The sequence below is a fragment of the Athene cunicularia genome (genome assembly GCF_003259725.1).
Source record: "Athene cunicularia isolate RWA chromosome 3 unlocalized genomic scaffold, athCun1 chr3_part1, whole genome shotgun sequence".
NCBI classification, from domain to species: Eukaryota; Metazoa; Chordata; class Aves; order Strigiformes; family Strigidae; genus Athene; species Athene cunicularia.
In genome coordinates this window covers 94,043,551-94,067,018 of record NW_020799097.1, presented here as the reverse complement: position 1 = coordinate 94,067,018, position 23,468 = coordinate 94,043,551, and the positions used below count along the sequence as shown (strand labels likewise).

Below are 23,468 nucleotides of genomic sequence, written 5' to 3'. Positions count from 1 at the left end.
TGGGAACAATGAAACTTGGACTGGACTCATTGTACAGGAGAAGCAGTGGCAGAATAGAGGAGTGCCAGCAGCAACAAAACAGACCCAACCAAGTCTGATAGGAGAAAAGATACAAGATCACATTAAATCAGGAAAAGCTATTGTCAAGGGATGACTTCAAAAGGTGTCTGCTAGTCCCTGGCTTCTGCATGAAAAGAAAATAATCGATTGCCAAACAGAAGAAAGTGTAAGAAGCTGTTGGGTAAATTTTTCCCTTTTGTAACTGCCTTTTTGGAGCAGCCTCTGCTCTGCTTGTATTACATACAGCTCTTAAAAATTTCCTTACGTATGAAGATTTTTGCAGTTCACGTGAACACTGATTTTTTTGTCAAGAGTCCATTTGTTGCATTTAAATCAAAGTACTGCACGCATTGCATGCTGACCATATGGTCAAGATGTATATCTGTATATTCAGGGGTATAAAGATGATCCCTACGAGAAGGGAGGCTCAATGCCTTTGCCTCAAGTCTGGGGGAGCTGGTGAGCCTTCTAGGGTGCGTCCAAGTGCCCGCATTGCTTGGGCCAGCACAGGTGAGATTTGATCTGCTGTTCACGAGCCTAATCTCAATTAGACTTCCCTTGAGCAATCACCTGCAGGTGGATTCATATCATATGCTATTTTTAGCCTGCATATCTCATTTCTAGGTGTTACAAGAAACTGGATTTGAAACAGGTACTCAGCTTCAGGCGAGTCACTCAAAATGCCCTAAGACTGCAGTTTCAGCAGACTGCATCCAGCAAAAGCACAAACTTGAGTTTCAAGTGCTTTAACAGGTCAAAGCAGAGAAACAAAGCAATATATTCATGGTCGAAAGTGTGCATACACCTGCATATACATCCACACAGCTGCACAATCAACAAAACACTTCCACAATTTAAAAGCATAATTAAGCAAATCAGGCTGATATATAGACCTTTCCTTTAACTTGAAGAACGGTTTTCACATCTTACCTCACATTCACTTTGAAAATGAAACTGCGAGCTCCTAAGACACCACTTAATTTTCAGAATGTAAAAAATAAACCTAACCCCCCACCCCCCCATCATGTCTACAGCTATGCTGAGTGTGTATATATAATTCTGTGCCCCAGAACAGCAGAATGTGTTGCTATACAGGTATCAAAATACATATCGCTTTATGTATAGAACTGCAAACCAAAATATCTTGCAGCCAGCTGCCCAAATATTAGGTGCTCATGGGCCTTAGGGCATTGATGCCCCATAAATTTAAGAGTATTTATTAGGTGAATACAGAACTGGAAGTTTTGTAGCAGTGGAAAGTAAGTATGATGATGAGGTAAACACATGTTGCAAAGAAAATACCAGCTAATCGTGTGCTCTGTGCAGGAAATAGCAGCTTTAAACAATCGCTTCTTGAATGCTGGAGCAAGGCCTGTGAGCTGGCTACAGGATGGTCTACTTGTTAACGACATCTCTTTGCATCCTGTAGCTTTTTACAGTGCTGTAAACCCAGTTCGACAAGTAGGTAACCAAATAGGTGTTATGCTCCTTGAATGCTTTGAAGGACCTTATGAATGCTTCTTTCTATTCCAGAAAGTGGAGTGTTACACGTAGCTTAAGTTTTCCTTAGATGAGAAAGAGGAAGCATCCCCACAGATCAGCCGGGATTCCCTCCTTGTGGTTGAGAAGACCTAAGGTACGGTGAGGTCTGTGCATCATGAGCTCCATCTGGAGGTTGCTCTGATCTGTGGTTTTCAAAGAAGTAGAGAGAAAATGCAACAGTGACGGGTCAAAATCACCAAGCCCCAGGGGCATCGGGAAAAAAATGTCCTTGCAAACCAGTAAAGTTGGCTGGTGTGGAGGTGTCACAGGGAGAATGGCAGGTGGTGGGATGAGCTCCATTTGCCCATGGTGTGTGGGACCTTACAGCTACACCCAAGATGCAGCCTTTGCTGTGTGCTTTTTTATCCATTGGTCAATGTAGCAAAGAAGAGGCAGAAAATCCATCAGACAGTCAAGACTGCCCTGTTAGACTGCTTATGGCAGAAGCAGCGGCACTCCCAAGTCCCAAGGGTGTGTATTTGGAAGTCTGTCTCTATCCCCACCCTTAAATGTAAGGGGGGTCATGGAGGTGTCAGCCCAACCCGTGGCTTCCACAGAGCGCACACAGCAGTGGGAATGGCCATTCCAGAGGTTCAGGGCTAGGAAGTACACGGAAAAGTATGGGTTTGTTAATTTGGATGAGGTATTGCTGCATGAAGCTCACAAAGTGCTTGTTTGGGGTGTAGAGCAAGTTTCTGATGACTTAGATGTTCAATCCTAGTGATTTTGTTCGGCTCTGTCCTGAAGCTGTCTGCTTGCACAACTTCATCTAGTCTTCTACTGATAATTGAAGCACTACAAATTCAGAAAGTTACAGACTGGGTCAGTACACTCATACAAAGTCAGTGAGCTGAGATGTGATCAGACTTTATGCCTGGCTACTCTTACAGTAAAAGCTGTTGGGAGTGGGGTATGCAGGACCCTGCAGCCCATCCTCTGTTCTAATGTTGCAGACAAAAGGTGGTGCTGTATGATTGAGCTAAAACCCACCAGGGATGGTTTTCTTTGTTTTGCTGGAGATCTCTCAGCACTTACAGCAGCAAGGGGTCTGACTGATGCAGAACTGTGGAGCAGAGCAAGAGCGCTCCACCAAAAACCAGAGTGGTTGGTGCACAGGAAGGTTGGGCTGAGCAGGATCCCCTTGTTCAAGAAGCTGCTGCACTGTGATATAGTCATTGTCCTCCCAAGCAGAAAAAAATGCTGGGGGATTCTTAAGCCAAGCAGCAGTCCTAGATATCCCAAGACCCCTTTTCTCCTCTGACACAGTGAACAACATTAGGGTGTTAAGGAGGTCAGGAAAGGTTATCTGGGGTGAGAAACCTGTGTGAGCTTTGCCATACATGCTATAATCACACCCACAGCTGTAAATATTATTGCTGGCTGTGCTTGTTATGTGATTGTGCACTTAACACTGTCATAAGAAGGTGCCCCTGTTTCAGACTGCTGCAGAGGTCTGTGGAACCCAGACTGTTTGGCTCTTGATGAAAAAGTGCAAGATCTATGTGAAAAAGCATCTCAAACATAGAGGCTGGAAGTGCGGTCTGTGCCATGAGCAGACCTGTAACGTAAGCCAGAGGCAGTGCTCCATGCCTGTGGTCAAAACCCCAGATGCAGGGCAGGGCTCTCTTCTCTACAAGATGGGACACATGCAGGAAACTGGGCACACAGCCCAGATTACATTTTTGCCATGGAGTTAGTGCCAGATGCCCCATGGTATGAAGAAGGAGTGGAAAGGAAAACTGATGGAGAACAGGAGTTTAAGGGGAGATGCGGACTTTAGTCAGCTGCTTAATGACACGAAGTTTCAGGGCTGCGCTTCTCTAACACCAAAGGCCACGATGGCTGCTCAGTTGTCAGACAGCTTCTGAAAGAAAAAATGGGTAATTAATCACCCAGGGTGCTAAACTGTTGTGCAGCTAGTTTTCGTTTTCAGAGACTCTTTAAATTTTGTACTCATGAAACTAAGCAGTCTTCCCTATTTTTTCAGTGCTGCTGAAAATCAAAGTTATGTCGTCCCTCTTCCACGATGGGATTATGACCAGGTGCACAGCATGGTGCTTAAGGGAAAAAAAGCAATTATTGACATGTACACAGACCGACAGGAGATCTTTGACTTGCAATGAGAACTGAGTTACCGTTGCCAGCAAGGGGTAAAAATTTTGAGAGGCCTGCAGATCATACAGAAATAAGATTATGGTGATGGCCCATTACACAGCAAATGAGAGAGATAAAAATGTGAAGGTTTATTGCTGTGTAGGTCCCTTTCTGTATAATAAGGTGGCCTCTACTTGCATGTCCACAATGGTTTATGGCTATCATTGAGGAAAAAGATATATTTGACTAATGACATATGTATCTGGCCAAAAAGTAAAATATTCAAACTTGTCATGTGTTACATGGCTGTGAGTGGGAACCCACTTCTGGGATGGCTAAGTGATCATTGCTGCATTGATGGGATGACAACAACTTTCAAATATAATGGGTGCTTTTTCCACGGTTGTATTGAATGCTACCATGAAAATGTCTGGAACCATCGGACAAGGACCACCTTTGGGTATTCATATAACACAATGCAACACAAGATGGACTGCTTGGAGAGCGGGTTTTACCATCGGGTCTGTATGGGAGCACAAGTGAGCTGCTATGTAAAGAAACAGATGGGAAGCTCATGGTCTTAGGCAGGACCAAACTGTCCAGTCCCTGATCCCCAGAGATGTGTTCTTTCGCAGTAGGACAAGTACCATTTGTCTGTACTACAAAGCAGACCCTGATGAAAAGATATATCACTATGATTTTGCTAGCCTCTCTCCTTTCGTCAGCAAAATTTAAAAATACCGTCTTGGGAACCCAGAAGTCCTTTTTTTTGAGCATTTTGACACAATGCTCACCTATTTTAGGATGGTCAAATTAAGGGTGTACCCACTTCATGGGTTCTTTTTCCCTGTGCTTCTCACAAGCATAAATGGCAAACTATTGTTTCCCTTGCGCTGAACTTTGTCTGAAATCTGCCTGGCCCTCTGCACCCACGGTGATGAACAGAAGTCCCTTGCAGATGCCCGGTGCACTCTGGACCTGAACAAGACTCTGGAGAAGGGCTACGGGGTCTGTGAAACCTATGAGGTCTGGCATTTTTAATGGAGGGGTAACAGCCTATCCGGGCATTATATAAAGATATGCCTCTGCCAGAAGCAGGAAGCTTCAGGCTGCCCAGCCTGGTGCACAGATGCTGACAAAAAAAAAAAACAAACCCAAAACCTAAGTATGTTGAAGATTACAGGCAGAAAGAAGATGCTGTTTTGCAGCTTGAGCATATGAGTAAAACCCTACAAAATGCCAAGCTGCCAAACTGTTCTGCATTCTCTGAGGGGTAAAATTGGAGTGAGCTCCACTACCATTGCAAGAACCAGAGGAGTTGGACGGTTATCCCTTCCCCTCAGCTTCTGACACGCCCCCCTGTGATTTATCCATGATGAGGTGGCCACTGTTCAGCAGAAGCACGCCAAAGGATGTGTGACCCTGGAGTGCAACACTGCCCTTTCCACAGCTTTTCTTGCCACTGTATGCTTGTGTCTAGAGCTTAACAATCCTGCAGATGTCCTGCATGACACTTGCTTTTACCACAACACAGGCTCTGGGACAACCGTGAATCATCCAGGGGACTGGATCCCCCCAGTTGGTGACTATTTAGGTGAGCTGACCATGCTACCAAGTTGGGGTATTCAGGTCCCAAATCCTACCACTACTTGCAGTTTGGAGGAAAGCACTACTTAAAAGTTAAATGTTTGACTCCACGTGCAACAAACAGGAAAAGATCCATTTTTCTCTAAGAGCCTGGGGGGCTGGGCAGGGACAGGCAGGCCTAGCAGTGCCCCAGGGCCCTGGCAGGCCCTTGGTGGCCTCCTTGGAGGGGTCCAAATCTTGGTGCACGCTCCAACCTAATAACACCCCCCAGCCTTCTTTAACTTCCCCCACACTCCAAAAGGGGCTCGGGTCTGCAGCCTTGGAAAGTAGGGGGCATGAACCTGCCCTCTGCCTTTGTTTAATTACTTCTATTCACATTTAAGCTTCTGTTATTCACATCACTAGCTCTTATGAAAGAGTGTTTATCGAATTTATACCTGCCTTTTTATGGATATATATTTAAATCATAATTTTTTTCATATATAGCATATACACACTAACCAGGCACATATATAAATAGAGGAAGTGGATCCACAAATAAATATATTCATATGAGACAGAAAAGCCTGTATTGTTATACTTGAGCCCTTCCGGGTCCAAAGGAAACAGGCAGCTAATCAGGGGGTGTCCTAAGATCACACGAATAGGACAATCTCAGAAATAAAATGGGAAGCAGCCAATCACTGAGCAGTATGAAAACAGGTGGGGACTGATCCTGTGCTATAAGAAGGCTACCCATTGCTGTAGCAGCAGGGGGCTTCCTGCACTGATGTACCACGGGGGACATCAGGTCCTTCCAATAAACATTTGCAGCACAAACTGTCACCTCTTTAAAAAGATGCCTGTTTGCTCTTTGAGCCTTACTTTATTGGTAGCTCTAACAACCTTTGATGGCAAAGAAGTTCATAGCCTAATTATATAGATATTCAAAGCTATATTAAGAGTAGGCACACCTTAAATTGTATTAAGATGGCACTTTGCTCTTGTATTGACAAGAGAACAGGCTTCATTGTAAGCTTTCCGAGGATATCCTTTTATCGTTTCTACTGCTACTCTCTAATTCAAGATAAGCAGTGCCAGCCTTCCAGTTCTTTGGTGTTTTTACACCTCTATAACATTGCATGCTCACCCTTTCCAGTTTGCTCTGTACCAAGTATTCCAGCAACTGCATGAGGGAGAAGTGAACACAGTTTTCTTTTCAAAATAGTTCTTCTCCATAGGAAAGAAGAAAACCAACCCACCCTCAAGTTTTAGGCTGTGTTTACCATGACAGTATTTTCAAACAACAGTCACAGAAGCAAACCAGTACTGTTTCTCATTTTAATTGCATAAAACCAACATGAATAAATTTTATCAAGTCTGTAAGTATACAGAGGTTGTGGGTTTTTTTTTTTTAAACACTTTTTGTATATTTTTATTTACAAAAGGAAAATTGAACTTACAGTTTCAAGCCAGATAAAACAGACAAGGCTAAAAGTAGAAGAAGCAGCAGAAGAATGTGTGGGCTTTTCCTTTTAAAAAAAGTATCTGGAAGACAGACAGAGAACACAAAGGGAGAGCTAACATCCAGAGTGGCTGCTGATGCCCTTGAATTTGGAACAGTGTTTGAAAAATCAACTCTTTAAGTTAAGGCCCTCACTTAATGTGTGGTGAAAGACTCCTTTCAAAATAGAGCAGTCCTTCAAACGTACTCTGGGGTGTCTGAAGTTCAGTAGCCGTATTTTTCATTGAGATGAGTCTTGCCATCACCACTTTGACCTAATGGACAAACAGGAAGAGTTGCATTATTTCCGCCCCCACCCCCCATGCAAGATAAATATGTACCCAAGTCACCAGTCAGACAAGCACAAAGAGGATGAAAAGTCAAGACTGGATATTACAATTCAAATAATATTTTGATTTATCCACATAATTCCTTTTGACCTTGCTAACAGTGTCAAGATTACATCATATATTCCTGGGGTGGTTTTTTTTGTTGTTTGTTTTTTTTCTGGTGTTCTTGTGATGCCAGTTTAGAAGGTAAGTCTGATTATTAGAAGGCAGAGACGGAAAAAGATGCTCCCTCTTATGGACAGAGCTTACTTGGCTATCCCAGATCAGACCTCTGAGAGTTACTCAATTGGGTATTTTGTTCCACTGGATTCATATGCCAGAGAACTGCTCTTTTCACTGAAAGATGATTCACCAGATTATAGTTTTCTTCAGTTAAATTTATTCTCATTTTTCTTTTTCACTTTGGAGCCTATCTATATTATAAGCCTGCAACAGCCTTATAAAAATCATTGTAATGAATCTACCAAATGAAAGCTAACCTTTGAACTTACTATGAAAACTTCAATGCATGAATTTTCCATTTTAGAGAAACTGAAAATGCATTACACTGTTTAACTTCACTTAGCTAAAAACACTCTGGAGCTAAAGTAAAAAAAAAAAGTTCAACTTTAACACATCGTGCATCAATTATACAGTGCCTTCAGCAAAGTGTTACCAAGACTTCTCTCCAAAACACATGAACCAAAGTTTGTATTCCAATGATTTTTGCAAAAGTCTGCAAAGATTTTCAGATTTCACAGAGTTCTATGAAAACTGTGAATAATTTATCCCTAGTGAAGGTCTGAGCTTGTCTTTCAACTAGACCATCTATCACTATGTGTGAATGGAGTTTGCTCTCTCAGGTGTTACAAAACTGAAAAACAAGCTTCAGGTGTACGTCTCCATTGAGAAGAAACTACTACAGATATGGTCTGTATCTCACTGCAAGACTTGCATGACCATACCAAAAAATATGGGGCATAACATGTCAGAAATCATCATGTTCTGGGTAAAGTGTTCCTGAATTACTTTCTTCCTCAAGAAGTTACAAGGACACCCTGACTACTTATTAGGTAGATTCTTGACTTATAAAGACTAAAACCAGTAAGGAAATGGTTGATACCTGCAGGAGGAATCCATATGCAGTAGTCTGGGTCGTCATCTGGATACTGTGAGGAGAAAAAAGGTTGTTGGACCTGCAAAAGGAGAAAAGATTTCTAAGGTGCTGCACCCCTCCAGCAATGTGTCACAGGTACTGAATCTCTAATTAATTCAGAGACAAATACTGAAAGGTGAGGGTTATTTCTACAAGAGTCAGAGATGGAAACAATAATACAGAGGAAAGAAGAAATATAAACACCTCAGATAAATCCAGTTTATTCCCAGTAAAAGTCACAGAATAATAGAAATAAATGCTGGTGAGATGGGACTCTGGAGGTCATCCAGTCCAATCTCCCCCTCAGAACAGAACCACTGCCAACTCTCCACTTCCAGACAGTTTAATCTTATCATCCTAATGTTTGGTAGTGTCATTTGACACAGAATTTCTTTACGCAAGGAAAAGCTTTAGAGTAGGATTTTCAATAAGGATTTTAATGCACAATCCCACTGAAAACTTCAGATTTAAGGTGACTTTCAAACTGGAGTATATAAAAGTTCAACTGTTATATAATTTAGATTTTCAAAAGAAAAAAAAAAAACAATTTTTTCAGGTCTCACTGGCATCACCAAGATGCTTAAAGCAAACCAAAACTTCTCACTTGCAATTCAAATGTTGTTACAGCTATGGGGTTTTGTCCCCATTTTTTTTTTTTTTGGTAAGTTTTACCACTTCAGCGTAATTTTCTCAACAACTTTTGTTTTCAACAACTGCAGGTAGCTACCAAAAAAATTCATACAACTCTAGAGTGCAAGACTTAAGAGCTCAAAATGTAGCCAAGTTACTCAGCACTGATTTGTATTACTATGTAGTATCATGACAGAGCCTTAAATTATGCAGTTGAAGCAATTTCTCATTCCCTCAAACTTCACCAAATTAACCTCTAAAACAGTTACTTTGGAAGACTAATGTTTTTCAAAACATTACACGGCAGAGCTGAACAGTTTTTAAATACGGCTTGCAAAGAGTCACTTCAAAATTGTTTTTCTAGTTTTATATGATTCAAAGTTATTCCTCAAATATTAAAAGAGAATTAAAAAAAAGAGCTGACTTCTGGTTGATATTTTCCATGCAAGATCTGAGCCCAAAGGCAGAGACAGCATGTGGAAAAAGTGATTTGTGATGGGAGAGAGAGAATACAGCTAAGCCATCTGGCATTTGGAGAATGCTCAGTGTTAGACTGCTCTGTGCTGCTGAGAGGTGATGACTTGACTGCCTCGGCATGAGAAGCTGCCTTCTTCCATATTCACTCAAATGGTATAACTTGAGCTTTAAAAGTATAAATTTACCCTTGCTTTCTTTATCAACATTCTTTATAGGCCAGCAACAAAGGACAACTCTAAGGGCTATGCCTACCCAATCCTTAGGTCCTTTGCCAGGACTAACAAGGCAGCAGTTAGCACACACAGGCTGCAGGGAGTTAAGTTTCTTTAAGTAAGTGGTGCAGGGCTAAAATTAGATGGCCACCACAAAGAAATTGTCATAATGGTCAGACCTCATGGCTTACCAAGTACAGTAATTTTCTTTGATGGCAGTCTGCAAAAGGGCGGGACGCACTCTAAAGGGCAGAACCTCACAATAATCATTAGGCTAAGAGCGTGCTGTCAGAGAAGTTTGCTTCCAGCTCCAGGAAGGCAACAATTGCCCCAAAACATGAAAAACTCATATACTTTACATTTTAATACAAGTCTTATGCATGGGAAGAACATTATCTGGTACAGCCGCTCAAATTTAGTAATAATTTTGTTGCAAAAGACAAAAGTCACAGACTCATTAATTTCCACATCTTACAGTAAAGGATAAGGTTTGATAATGGCAATACAGACTAGCCACAATTTTAGTACAGTGTGTTCTGCATCAGCTCCAAGGGAAGTTTTGCAATGCCATTCCAAAGCCCAGAGAATGCCTATGTTCTATAACATGTGTGATATGGGAGAAACAGCAATTAGCAGAGGCTAACTTCCAAATGAAAAGGTGGGGGGGAAAAAAAGTGATTGAATAGAGAGTCTTTATCATGCTTGAAATGCTGTGCTTTACCTTTTGATTGGAGACTCCAAAATCTGTGTCCAATGACAGTGTGTAGTTCTACATTTGGGTCTTAGCAGAAAAGCACTAAGCACCAAGTCATACTCAATCAAATTGTTACTACTTCACTAAAATAAGAGCCTACTAAATGATTTCCTGAAGCTCTTAAGCTGCAGGAGTCATGGTGTCCTAACGCTCTCAGGCCAAGACAGTTGGGGTTTTTCAGCCTAGAGAAAGCTCCAGGGAGACCTTATAGCGGCCTTCCAGTACTTAAAGGGGGCTATAGGAGAGATGGGGAGGGACTCTATCAGGGACTGTAGTGATAGGACAAGGGTTAACAGTTTTAAACTGAAAGAGGGCAGATTTAAATTAGATTTAAGGAAGAAATTCTTTACTGTGGGGGTGATGAGGCACTGGAACAGGTTGCCCAGAGAGGTTGTGGCTGCCCCCTCCCTGGCAGCGTTCAAGGCCAGGTTGGACGGGGCTTTGAGCAACCTGGGCTAGTGGAAGGTGTCCCTGCCCATGGCAGGGGGGGTGGAACTACATGATCTTGAAGATCTCTCCCAACCCAACCCGTTCTATGATTTGATAACTGACCTTGCTTGAGCTATTGATTTTCTTAACGTTCTCAGATGTCTCTTCAGGTTCCTTATATACTGCCTCAGATGCTGGGAAGAAAGAACATTTGTTTTATGACACATCACAAATTCCCAATTCTGTCAGAAATAAGCTTATAGGAATTTCACACAAAAATGGATACATCCAAAAGGACATCCAAGACAGGTCCCTGCAACAAAATTCATACTTAAGACTGCTGAACATCTTTTTGCTTTTCATAGATTTATTAACTTACATTTAATACACTGTCAGTCACCTACCTGAATGCACTTTAATAAGGTCATCTATTTGGGATTCTGTAACACCCTTTAGTTAATGGCAATGTTTATTTTCTAGAAGATATTCTCTATCTGTAATCACCGCAGCAATTGATTTAGAAGGAAACAGTAGGAAATGTGCAGGACCAACTTGCTCTTTTTTTAAAAAAACCCCCAAATTTACAGTAACATAGGAAAGAAGAATACAGAAGAAATAGAAGTATGCCTTGTTTTTCTGTCACAATCTGTGAAATATTGAGACTCTTGTTGCTTAAGTCTATGGATGAGACAAGGAGGACAGGAACAACATTCTTAAGTGTGAGTTATGAAAAAAATAGGAGATTAATACATATGTTCTCCATGTTCAGTACACCCAACAGTCTTCATTTTGAGAATCTTTTTTTTTTTTTGTGTGTGTGTACAAGTAGAGGGGTCATCTGCATCATTAACAGATTGTTAGCTAATGTTACGTAGTAGTTGTCACTTTATAAAAGAAAGCTCTTTTTTTCCTACTCCTTCTGTAGTATTAAGAGCTACTGCAAGAGATTAGGGAGAAAAAAAGCGCATTATGTTTATGCTCCTAAATTAAAATAGTTTTTCTTCTCTTTGCTTGCTATTTCTTTAAAACAAAGGATCTCTTAATGACTATGAAAAGCAAGGAGAATTGAAATACAGTTGAAGTGATCTGTCTTCACAATACACTTACTACTTCCCAACCAAAACACAATCCTTCATTTCAATTCTAGATTCTTTAGGCTCTAGATTAGTCTTAGTTTCCTTCTACTGCCAGAAGACAGTAAGTCCTTTAGACAGTTTCTAAACCCACATGCCACTGTACAACAGAGTCTGAATTGAACTGCTTACCTTGAGATTTCTCTTGTGAGGGTCCCATCTGAGATTTATTCCTCAATACCTTTGGCTCTGGCAGAAAATGAATCCCTGTAAAAGAAAAATGAAAGAGCTAAGTGAGCACTCTGCAGTAATGCTGACAAGTAGAATGGTAGCATCCCTGAGACAAAGTACATAAGGGAACTCTTTGCTACATTTGTCTCAGGAAGAACTCTTCTCTCAGAAGTCCTCCAAATTATTTCATCCACCAAGTCCATCACAATACAATATTAAAAAAAACCCTTGTGATCAGTTGTCATCAAAAACATCCTTTACTGAGAAACATCATTACTGACTTCTCAAATGCATCAAGATGATATAGAAATGGAGGGACTGGATATAAGCCACATGGATACAAGGAAGATACCTCTCTATTACCACTTCTAAAATTATTTTTCCTCCTTACAAACCAATCTAAAGCTTTACACAGAAATCTGTTTTCTTATTAAGTTACTCATTACAACACATTGTAGTTGTTCTCATATGGACACCCAATCTAATGAAAGCTTATAAAAGAGCTTATCAAAATAGGACCTTTCTTGAGTCCAGATTTTTTCTGTTTCACCAAAAGCATGAAAAACTGATCGCCAAGGAGAGTTTCAACTGGAATCATGTGAAAACTGCTGGCACACAGACTCTGGATTCATGGCAAAAATCTATGGAAAACAAATCTGCTGTAGAACCTGTGACTCAAGTCTTATGAGATTCACATAGCTCTGAAAAATTCAGCATTAACGGACTCAGCTGCATTACTGGAAAAACCCAAACCAATGGTTTACCATCCTGAAGGTATTCCAGATTCCTGTTATTGCAAGGAGAATCATCAAGAGCATTAGATTCTTTTCCTGTTTCTTCCTGTGTTGTAATTTCCATTTCCAGGTTTGATGGTCTGCTGTTTATTGCATCTACTACTTGCTCCTCCTCCATTTCTTCCTCTTCTTCTTCTTCCTCCTCCTCCTCTGGTCCATCATCTTTCATTTTTAACAAGCTTTCAGGGATGTCTGGACGCTTAACAGGCAACTTCTGCAGGAGAAAGACTTGTGCATCAGTGCCAAGGTAAATGTAGGTAGAGGTTGCAGATTCATTGCAGGAAAAAGCACACACATTACTGTCAGAGACAGCTGGTAAGGAAACACTCTCAGGATGAAGAATAGTTAGGTTTTAAGGAAAAGTTATTAGTAGAGATGGAAGATAAAGAGATATGTCCAGCTCACAGACAAGGAGTGCTATGTTTCTGTAAGAGGGACACTGGCAACTGAATCAATCTTGGATATGATCTTAGCTCTAAGATCAAGAAAAGCAAAAGAAAGTCAAGGACCAGCTGCTGAGGTACAGCAGTGGTTCAGCTTGATATCCCCAGATTGCCTCTACTTGATCCACTGCCTTTTGACCACAGCTGTGCCCCAGGAGCCTGACTGTACAGGGGCACAGAATGGCAACTGCTGGCAACAAACAACATCCAGTAGCCACTGCTTGCTCCCCTGTGCACCCTCCACAGCTGCAGGCTTGTGCCTCCGTGCTGTTTCCATGCCTGTGAGAAGACATGGTTACTACTTACAGTCTCCACAGCTTGAGAAGGTGTCAGAAATAGCCTCTGACTTGCAGCACTTATGAGTCCAACTTACCCCTAGGCTCCCAGTTTTCAGCTTGAATTTGCTCCCCCCTTTCATTGCACCAAAGAGAGGCAGGGTAATCTTTTTAGGCTTGCTCTCTGCTTCCAGACTGTAACTCCCACTCCTAATAAAAATTAGATACAAAGGAAAACAGTGTATACTGTATCAAAAAAATCTTATATTTAGAAATGCAAAAAATATCTGCAAGTTAGAAGTGGATATATAAAATTCCTTTAATTTCTCTTTCACTTGCAGCATCCAAGGAGGAAGCTGCAGTCCTCCATCTTACATACATATTGTAGAATTCAGACCCTTGGTGTAACAGGAAGAAAAAAAAAAAAAAAAAAAAAAAGAAAAGAAAAGAAAACCCAGTATATCACACAGACTCCTCAAATTCAATTGCACACACATACTTGCATTTGTATATAATACATATATAAAAACACACTCAGAGGCTAAACGTCAATTTAAGTAAATTAATTAAGTAATTAAAACTCTAATCAAGCTGACACTAGCAAATGATGAACCCAGCACACGCCCTCTTGAATTGCAGTAGTGCTGCTAGGCAGTAGTTGAACAGCCACTACACTTGACTTCCAAGTACATCTCAGAGTGAAAGCAGTTTACATGTTGTACATAATACCTGTAAAATTCTTCAGTTCCTTCTAGATGCAGGTTGGGGAAAAAAATTTTAAAAGCTGACACTATGCTTCCAATCCCTTCCTCTTCACATCCTCCCATCCTCCCAGCGTGGGCTTATCTTATGACAGATGCACTCCAGTGGTGTGGAGATGCTACAAGAGCCAAAAGGCACCGCGGCTCTTTAATGAGGTGAACCAGGCAGTTTGGAGGGGAAGACTGTCCTGCTTCTGTGTTTGGAAAGCTGTCTATTTACTGTGCTTGCACAACTGTCCATGGATAACAACTGTGATAGAAGTAATAGTTTTACACTTTAGCCAAGACTTACTGGGGCTTCAGCTCAGGCAGTTCTGCAGGCTTGACAAGCTTTATTAACCCCTTCAGTCTCTGTTGTTCTTTCTTCAGTTCAAAGGACCGCAAGTGAAGCTTCTTTCGTGCCACACTGTCTAAAGTACTTCCTGATTTCATTTCAGTCATGAATTCATCCAAGGAATCTTGAGCTGCTGGCTGGGATGGGACTAGGCAAGATAAAGAGAAAATACATATTGTTACTGGTGGGGAGATGAGAGCTGTACTCATTTAAGTCCTACCTTTAGAGAAATAAGGTATATAGGAACAACTATAGTCTGCGCAAGTTTCTGTTGAATGATGAAATAACTGAGGTTGTTATCCCTGGAAAGATGAAAGCATTTCTCCTAACAAAAGCCTGACAGTAAACTTTAATCCATATACATAACAAAGCCTCTCTCAAAAATGTATGTTTCTTTATGAATAAGTGTCCCTATTCTAGGTTGCTCATCTCACTTCAAGATCTGCTGTCCCTAAAAAAAGTGGCTTATGGGTTGTTTTCGTAGTCACAGACTAAAATAAACACAGCTACAAAGAATCCCACACCACTGCATGGGGAATCCCATTTTGGGTTTCCTGGAATGTTTATATAGTAACATTTGCAAAGCTTGAAATGAATCAACACATAATGCTGCCTACTACCTCTGGATGACTGAGTGCATACAGGAATAGTTTCATCTGTTAGGTCAATCACACAAAATTTATGTTTGACTGGATTTTCTAAGAAAACACTGCTCTGTACTTGAGAAATAGTAACAACAGTCTTTCTACTCTACCTGATTTCAACTATTAATAATTCTATGCATATTTGACTAATTAAAACTCAGGAGAAAAACCTGAAGCTCTAATGGCTAAGAAAAATAAATACAGAGTTCTGACACATGGATTTCAAATAACCAAAACTAAAAAACCCAGGAAAACTCCCTTCTTAGGCTTGAACAATACTTCAGAAGTTTTTATATGGTGTTCAACAAGAACCTGGAGGCAAACAAAGAATAATGTTGTTGCTAGAATTTTTAAAAGCCTTTTTCCAGACAGTCTTCTGCCTCTTAATATTATATGAAAAGTGTAAAGCCGGTATTTATTTTCTGCACTATAAGCATTTACGCATATATGCCCAAGCATAATTATGTGACCAATGAGTTACTTTCAGTTCAGCTTGAGCTAATTAAGTAGCACTTGAAATTTTAAATGTGTACAAATAAAATAGTATGTTATTGCAAAGAGTATACATTCAAGCAGTTTTACATGACTTAAATATTTAGAGAAAAGTCTAGTAAGACTCATGTTTATAAATGGACTCAATTGAAGAGTATATTTCTGTTCCAGAACAAAATACAATTTACAATTTGCAGATATATGAAAGCCACAACAGTAACTGTTCCAAGATATACAGAATTAAGAGGCTTCAAAAGATAAGAAACAGTTGTAGCATTCACCTCCACACAGATATAAATGATGACAAAACATGTCATAAAAGAAATTCAGATGGAAATACTCTTCTTTTTCCTCATAACTATTTATATGAGCTAAGATAAAAAATGGCAATGAAAAGGTACTGTTAACAAACAGTCTGAAACTCCTAGCAAGCAGGAGCAGAGCAGAACGATAATTTAATTTAAACACTAAATTTCAAAGATACGGTTTAGTCTCTAGACAGGTAATTCAGAACAATTAAATTAAAGCTCTCTTCTTTCACTGCAGGACAGTGTATGTGCTTCAGGCAGTGAGTAATCTTCAGCGAGTCAGATCACCCCTTCCTGCAAAGCGGATTCTCTCACCGATTCTACCAACAGTGTCCAAGATCAGGTAGTTCAGCTTACAGGGTTACTGTTTGCATTCAGTATCTGTTGCAGCAGTTTTCTACACTATTGAAGTAAAATTTGACATTGCTAGGAGGTGAATCAGTCATGGCTATTACACTTTAGATGCCAGTGAAAAACGCTCTAGGGCTATTTACTGCACCATCAACTTATTGATGATTTTCTTCTGTATAGGCAACCAAAAATGGGACTGAATAGCTCTAGACATTTGATTTTCATTCAGCTGCATCAGTGAATGAGAGATACCAAGTCAGTCCGTCAGTAATTAGTTCTGAATAACTCCAACAAACAATTTTTTTTTTTTTTTTTTCTCCAAGTGCTTGGTAAGTTCAATTTAGCCTGTCATTCGCTTACTGGTCTCTACACTCTTGCCCTTAGGCTACAAAATCATTTAGAGCAAGCAAAAGTGCATTAAGGTTTCATAAGTGTATGTAATGCAGCAGCTGTGCCAGACAGCTCATGACAGAGGTTCATGTTTAATATGCATGCTCATGGCTTACACCTGTACTCAACACCTGTGATTAACCTGAAGCATCCAAACAAATAAGAGAAAACACAAGTATCTAGAACACACACACACACACACACTAACTGATGATGCAATATTTGCTATGTTTTGTCCTGATCTAGTTCTAGAAAGTTCCCATACAATACTGAATCACTCTGTATTGCAATAAACACTGAGACTGCAGTTTCTCCGATGCTCTAAACTAGCTGTGTAACTACTTACAATTTACCAAACCATGATAACATATCAGAATTATATGGTGTTAGTAGAAGCCTATAAATGAACTGATTCTTCCTTCTCCCATCATCTACTACAATATGATTTAACAGTCTTGTTAAGAAACGGTATCAGCAGAAACAAAGGCATCATAACATATGAAAGCTTGGAATTACATGTCTGAGACAATATGAGGCATTAGCTTCTCTTCCTAGTCAATCATTAACTACTTATCCGAACAGTCATGCTTAAAACAATTCCTTCAAACATGCTGAACCAACCCATCAGTTAGAACGCTCAGTGGAACAGTACTGTTTTCTGAACAGTGATCGGGTATAATCAATCACCAACAAATATCTTGATACAAATGAGTTTTGGTGAATTACTATAAGGAAACATACCCACATAATGCACAAAATATAGCCCAGCCAGATTGCTGCTAGGCTTCTTGGAGAGAAACAATTCTGACAAACTGATGTTGTAAATTCTGACAAACTGATGCTGCAACTTGGATTAACGCCAACTCTGTTTAAAAAGGTTTCTCTATGAAGAACCATCCTAAACACCTTTCCTTCATGCCTTCCTTTTATTCCACAAGACAGCACCAGCAGAGGAAGCAAAGTGCAGCTATTTGTATAGTATGCTTTTAAATCTACCTCAATACCAGATACAATCACCGCTTCAGAAAGGCTCTGTCTTCGTACACAAAGGCATAATCCTAGAATCTGAGTGGGACCCTCACAAGCTAGCAAGTTCGCTGAACATATGGGCTAAATGTGAACTGCTTTGACTCAACATTTCTGTTTTCCCACCTTTCCTTTTTCAGGTGCATTCAGAATGAGAAAAGTGAAATAAAAGATACTGTCGTTTCTGTCGTTTGCTCTTCCTTTATAAATGGTTTTGGAGGGAGTGGAAAAAATTGTTCCTCAAGCTGGGTCAGTTTCACTAACACAGGCAGATAGACAGTAATAAAGCTCACCCTCTTGTACACTCACCTCCTTACCTTAACTTAGATGTTGCTTGCTTTGGAAATAGTTACATTCATTAGCAAGCGATTATACACACAGAGTACATAAACTATTAGATGAAGAGCCTAAGTATCCTCTCCAGCTAACTCAGTGACCTGCAAGTCTCCCTACTCCTTTGTGAAAAGTGGACACTAAAAAAAGGCACTTAAGGTAAAAATTCATAAGACAACTTTCTCACCTCTTTATTGTTCTTTATGGAAAGCACTACGATCAAATAAACTTCATGTCTTACCTTTCCCTGAAGACTTCAGCTTCTCTGTTATCTCAGAAAGCTCATTTTCAGCTTCATTTAGCTTTGTGACCTATGAAGGAACAACATGCTTAGAAGACCTTTTTATCTTCTTAAAATCCCTTTTAAGAGTTACTCAAATATCCTACCAAATTACCTCAATTTTTCTACTTCTGATCTTTGACCAGGGGTTTCTAGGCTGAAAATTATAGTCTAGAGTGTTCCTAAACAACTTATCAGTCCTTTCACATACTGTTCAAATAAATTTTCTTTCTGGAACACAAAAATACGTCTAATGCTTCTGCAGTAATGTTATAACACCACTGTGATACTCCAACCCTCCCTATGCCTGCTCCCCCCCACCTCATTATCTGTGTAGGACTTTTAGTTGTCATATGCCCACTAGTCCAGACTGTCCAGCAGAACGAGATCCTTCTTTGGGATGTGCCTCATGCACTTAAAAGCCTGTCACTATTTTCTGATGCTTTAAAAGTATTTTAAAAGTATTGTGTTCTGGTATGTCATTCACCCACTGCAATGTTCCACAAAGTAGAAGGCAATACTACACAAGCAAAAGTAAGGTAGTGTGCTTCCCCTAGAATAAAGTAAGCAGTATTTTCAGATATTTATAGATATTGTCCACAAATAAATAAAAAACCCCACTATTTTAGGCTAACTTGGCTAATTGACAGCTAAAGGTCTGAAATAACATCAGAGTTCAAGCTAACAGAGAAAGATCAGGAAATATTTTTTATTTTCCTTCCTAGTAATAATACATGCATGAGAGAATAAGCCTGGCATGTCATAATAACTCTTCTTACCAGGGAGTCATAAGTCTCTGGTTTTTCTTCTATTTTACCAGCCTTTTTCATTCTGTTCAGTCGTTTCTTTTCTACAGCACCAGTTCGGTCAAGGAAGGTGTCATCATCACTGTCATAAAAATCCTCATCTTCCCAGTTTTTTGATTTCCTTTTTCGCGATACTGGGAAAGGTAAGAGCGAAAGCAAGAAACAAAATGGTTGGCATACCACTGAGCAATAAAAACAAATTCAAGATAGCAATCTCAAATCCCTAGTTTAGGGCTATTAGAACAATCACATTTGACTAGTTAGTCACCTGCTTCTTGCCTCAGTACTCCCCGAGCATCGAGTAGCCTGCAAGCTTCCAGTGCGCACTGTATCATTGCTTCCTTCTTCTTTCCTGAATGTAGAATCTCTGCCACCAACTGCTTCCCTGATGCATCATCCACAGGCAACCTGTTCAGTTTGAAGAATCAGAGAAAAGCTCAGATACAAACACAGCTTTTCGTGGATGCTACTCAGATATTTTATCACGTTGGCATTGTTCTTTCCATTTCACTCTAGTCTTTTTTTGTAGGTTAAATATTTTCACTTTTCATTTCATACAGTACCAAACAAAACACAAGCATGAATTTCCTAAAGCATGCAACTAAATTTTTATTTCACTAGTCCAAACAATAATTACTCCTATATTCATTCCACTGGAAATACAACAAGTTAAAAGATTAAATGTCAATCCCCAAATAATTTCAAGCACCAGTATCTTGCATCTATGCAACACCGGTTACAAATATTTTCCACGATGAAGCAAGGGTTTACTTAAGCAGTACAATCACTGCAATGTTGTACCTATCCATTTGAGACCTATCCTGCTGACTTAATTCCCACCTCTTCTTCTCTTGTCTTATACAAGAATGACATTAGTGGCCTCTTGCAGGAACCCATCAAAAATTGTCTTCTACCATAAATTAACTGAAATTTGGTACACAGTAGAATTATTTTTTTTTTCCCTCTCCCATTAGGAAATGAAAAATAATTTCCCTCAATTCCATATATTTCTCAAAACAAGGGGAACTGAAAGAACTTAGACTCTTGTTTTCCTGATTTTCATCTCTAAGAAAAGCCAAATGCTGCCAGACCAGCAAGGAGGACAGACACTAAGCTAAGCACTGATCCTTGGACCTAAGCCCTGATAGTGATACAGTTCAATTCCAGCTGGCCTCCTTGTCTAGTGTGACAAAACAAGTAATTCCTTCAGCTTTTGTTCGTGAGTTCAATAAAATCAGCTTCTGTGTAGAAAAGTGAATGGAGACATACATACTTGATCCTGCATAACCAGCTGTTGTGCCCACGATCATCATATTCATATTCTAACTCTTCTCCTAGAGAGGAAAAGAAAGTTGATACGGTAACCAAAATTGAAATAAGCAGGAATAATCTTTACAGAAGGGAAGAATGTCATGGTTAACCAAAAGAGATAAAATGCCCCTGTTACATATTAAATGACTGAATTAGCCTTTTTTTTTTTAAGCCCTGAGATTTTCAGTTGATATTATGCTTATTTGGTTGTTTTAAAAAAAAAAAAAAAAAAAAAAAAAAATCTAAGTGGCCTGTTCAGGAATATATAGTACAAAGAAAAAATAATCTTGCCTCTATATGTATTAAAGTAAGTGACACTGAAATAACAACAGTTTGCAAACTGGATTCACAGACACTGTTTATCTTGAAGATTTATTTTTCACTTTAGCAAATAAGCAAGTCATCTGTAAGTTTTGCTAGCAACCACTGAAACTCTAGACCAATTAATTACCGCCTTTTGTCTTTAAATACTTTCAAATTCTATCTCACAGTTAGAGCTATCTCCAAACAGAACAGTCTGGAATTTTATGGGTTTGGATTTTTCAGCATAGCTTCAAAGCATGGATGTGGTTTGAGTGTCATTCCAGAGGAATACAAGGTGCTCTCTGCAATTTCCAGTTTAGGTCTTAGTAACTAAGTCTCAGATATACAATGGTGAGCTAAGTTTTACTTAAAAAATACCCAAACAAAAATACAAACCACCACTAACCCTGACCTTGCTGCCCCCAAAACCTGACCAAACAAAAAACCTTACCCACAATGCAATAGAAAAGTTAGCTCTCCGACCTTAATTCCCAAGGAAAAAACATGAGCACAAATGTCACACTTTGCTAAACAGAAAAAATTACATTTAATTAAAAAAAGAGAAAGGAAAAAAAAAAAAAAAGTACCTTCTCTGTCAAAAAAGCCCTGTAAGGCCTTCCTAGGATCTTTCATATAGAAGGCATCTTGTACATCCTGAAAATCAATAGCAATAGGGTTTTCTTCAACCTCATCCTCCTCAGCATCCTCCCCTACAAGACATAAAAGTGCAAAAAAAATGGTGAAATGTCAGAAAGAGAATGACAGTATATTTCAACTTTCATCAGATAAAAAGCAGCAGCTGTATCATCCTAAAATAATTTCCCTTAACTTGAATAATATTTCTGCATCTAATAAAAAAAAAATCCCAAACCAATCCTGTTTCTTTTTTGGTATCAGTTATTCCATCACAAGATACAGTTTTGCAGATGAACATCACTGCAGTTTCAGCACTTTCAAAGGTTTATGTGCTTATACATTTCCATTCAAAAAAACAACTAAATTTTTTACTGACAAGCTAATTAATTTACAATTTATCTAGCTTTAAGATGTGGACTTCCTGTTTAAATTTAAAGACAGATATACGGCACAGAAGTCTCAAGCAATTAAATTTCAGTTCCTGGGCAAAAGTGTTGACATCATGACAGGAACAAAACACATAGGATTAACCTAAACTCTATTTCATGGTCCTTTATAGGTTTAGGCAAATTACCTTCTTGGTTTTAAAATGAGCTCTAGCATACTTCTCACCAGATAGAAACTTGCATTGTCACAGCACTCTTTTTTTTTTAAGGAAAAGTATTGACTTGTACTCAAGAACTTCCACAGGATTGGGACACTTGGCATCCAAATGGAATTTCAATCCTAGTGTTCACTGAAAACTGGCTTAAAGACCTTCCAAGGTGTATCAGCTGATTTATATATCATCACTTACCCATTCCCCATGAGCAGCTCATATCAGTGTTCTGACTCTTCTCGCTTCTCTCCTCTTTTTCATCTTCCTCATCTGAGTCCTCTCCCAACATTGTCTTTTCTAATTTTGCTTGCTGCTGCTTACGCAGTGCCTTCAGTTGAGTCACAGTTAGTTCCGACTCAGACTCCTGGTCCTCTTTGGGTCCCTGTGTCACAAACAGTAACATAGTAAAAGTGTTTTTTAAAGGATAAATTAATTCATTTCAACACACATGCAGATTATGTACAATAACACAAATCATTACAGTATTCTACAAAAATAAATTATTAGACCATTTGTTATGGTTTGCATCCCCAAATATATTAGTTTTAATGTCTTTTCTAAAGGGGAGGAAAAAATAAACAAGCATTATTGGGTACCTGTAGTCAGATCAATCTCAAATAAAGCTTTATTGTAAAGGCAGAAGGCAAAAATTTCTGTCAGTGACACATGGGAGAATCTGAGGAATGAGAAGCTCCAGAAGCACATGTAGGGCATGCTGAGCGCTAAGTTCCTACTAATAAAAGTTATCCTTATTCACAAAGAACTACTAGCACCCTACTTTCCTGATGCATCACACTGTTGGAGAGACTTTCCCAACACATCATACCACTGGAGAGAAATGCCTTCTGCACTCACTGAGTATCGGCAGAAACTGCCACGCCTGTTCTCACGCTGAGCCCTCGGCAGCTGCCCAGCGTCCCAGGGCGATGCGGCAGCGGGGGGACCCCAAGGCCCTGCCCCGTCCTTCAGCCCCGGCCCTCACGGTAGAGCTGGCAGCCGATACCTACAGCTGACTACTCATGCCCAGGAGAAGCACCCCGGCGGCGCTGGGCAGCTTCCACAGCATCCAAACCGCCTCACCCCTCAGAAGCGGCTTTCACCCCCGAAATGTCAGGGAGATGTAGACAGAGCCGGATAAATCCCCGAGCGTGATCCGGGGCGGACCCCGACGTACCTGCAGGAGGAAGAGGCGGGAGCTGCCGCCGAAGCGGAGCCCGTGGCCCACCCGCACCCGGCAGTAGGTGCGGGGCGGCACCCGCGTCTTGTTGAGGAAGGTGCCATGGGTGCTGCCCAGGTCGTACACGTAGAAGCCGGCGGCGTCGGGGT

At 40.1% G+C, this 23,468-nt stretch overlaps 1 protein-coding gene across 1 annotated transcript; it reads right to left on the bottom strand.

Moving 5' to 3' along the window:
* Positions 1-6,592: 6,592 nt before the first annotated feature.
* SLC4A1AP (solute carrier family 4 member 1 adaptor protein) lies at positions 6,593-23,466 on the bottom strand (the record flags this gene model as incomplete). The annotated part of the gene is made up of 14 exons (XM_026844614.1): positions 6,593-7,041; positions 8,219-8,291; positions 10,877-10,947; positions 12,019-12,093; positions 12,822-13,065; positions 13,668-13,779; positions 14,623-14,812; positions 18,450-18,519; positions 19,268-19,428; positions 19,563-19,702; positions 20,568-20,628; positions 21,496-21,618; positions 22,341-22,524; positions 23,317-23,466. Coding segments are annotated over 14 exons (1,704 nt in total), but the record flags the coding sequence as incomplete, so codon positions are not given.
* Positions 23,467-23,468: the final 2 nt, after the last annotated feature.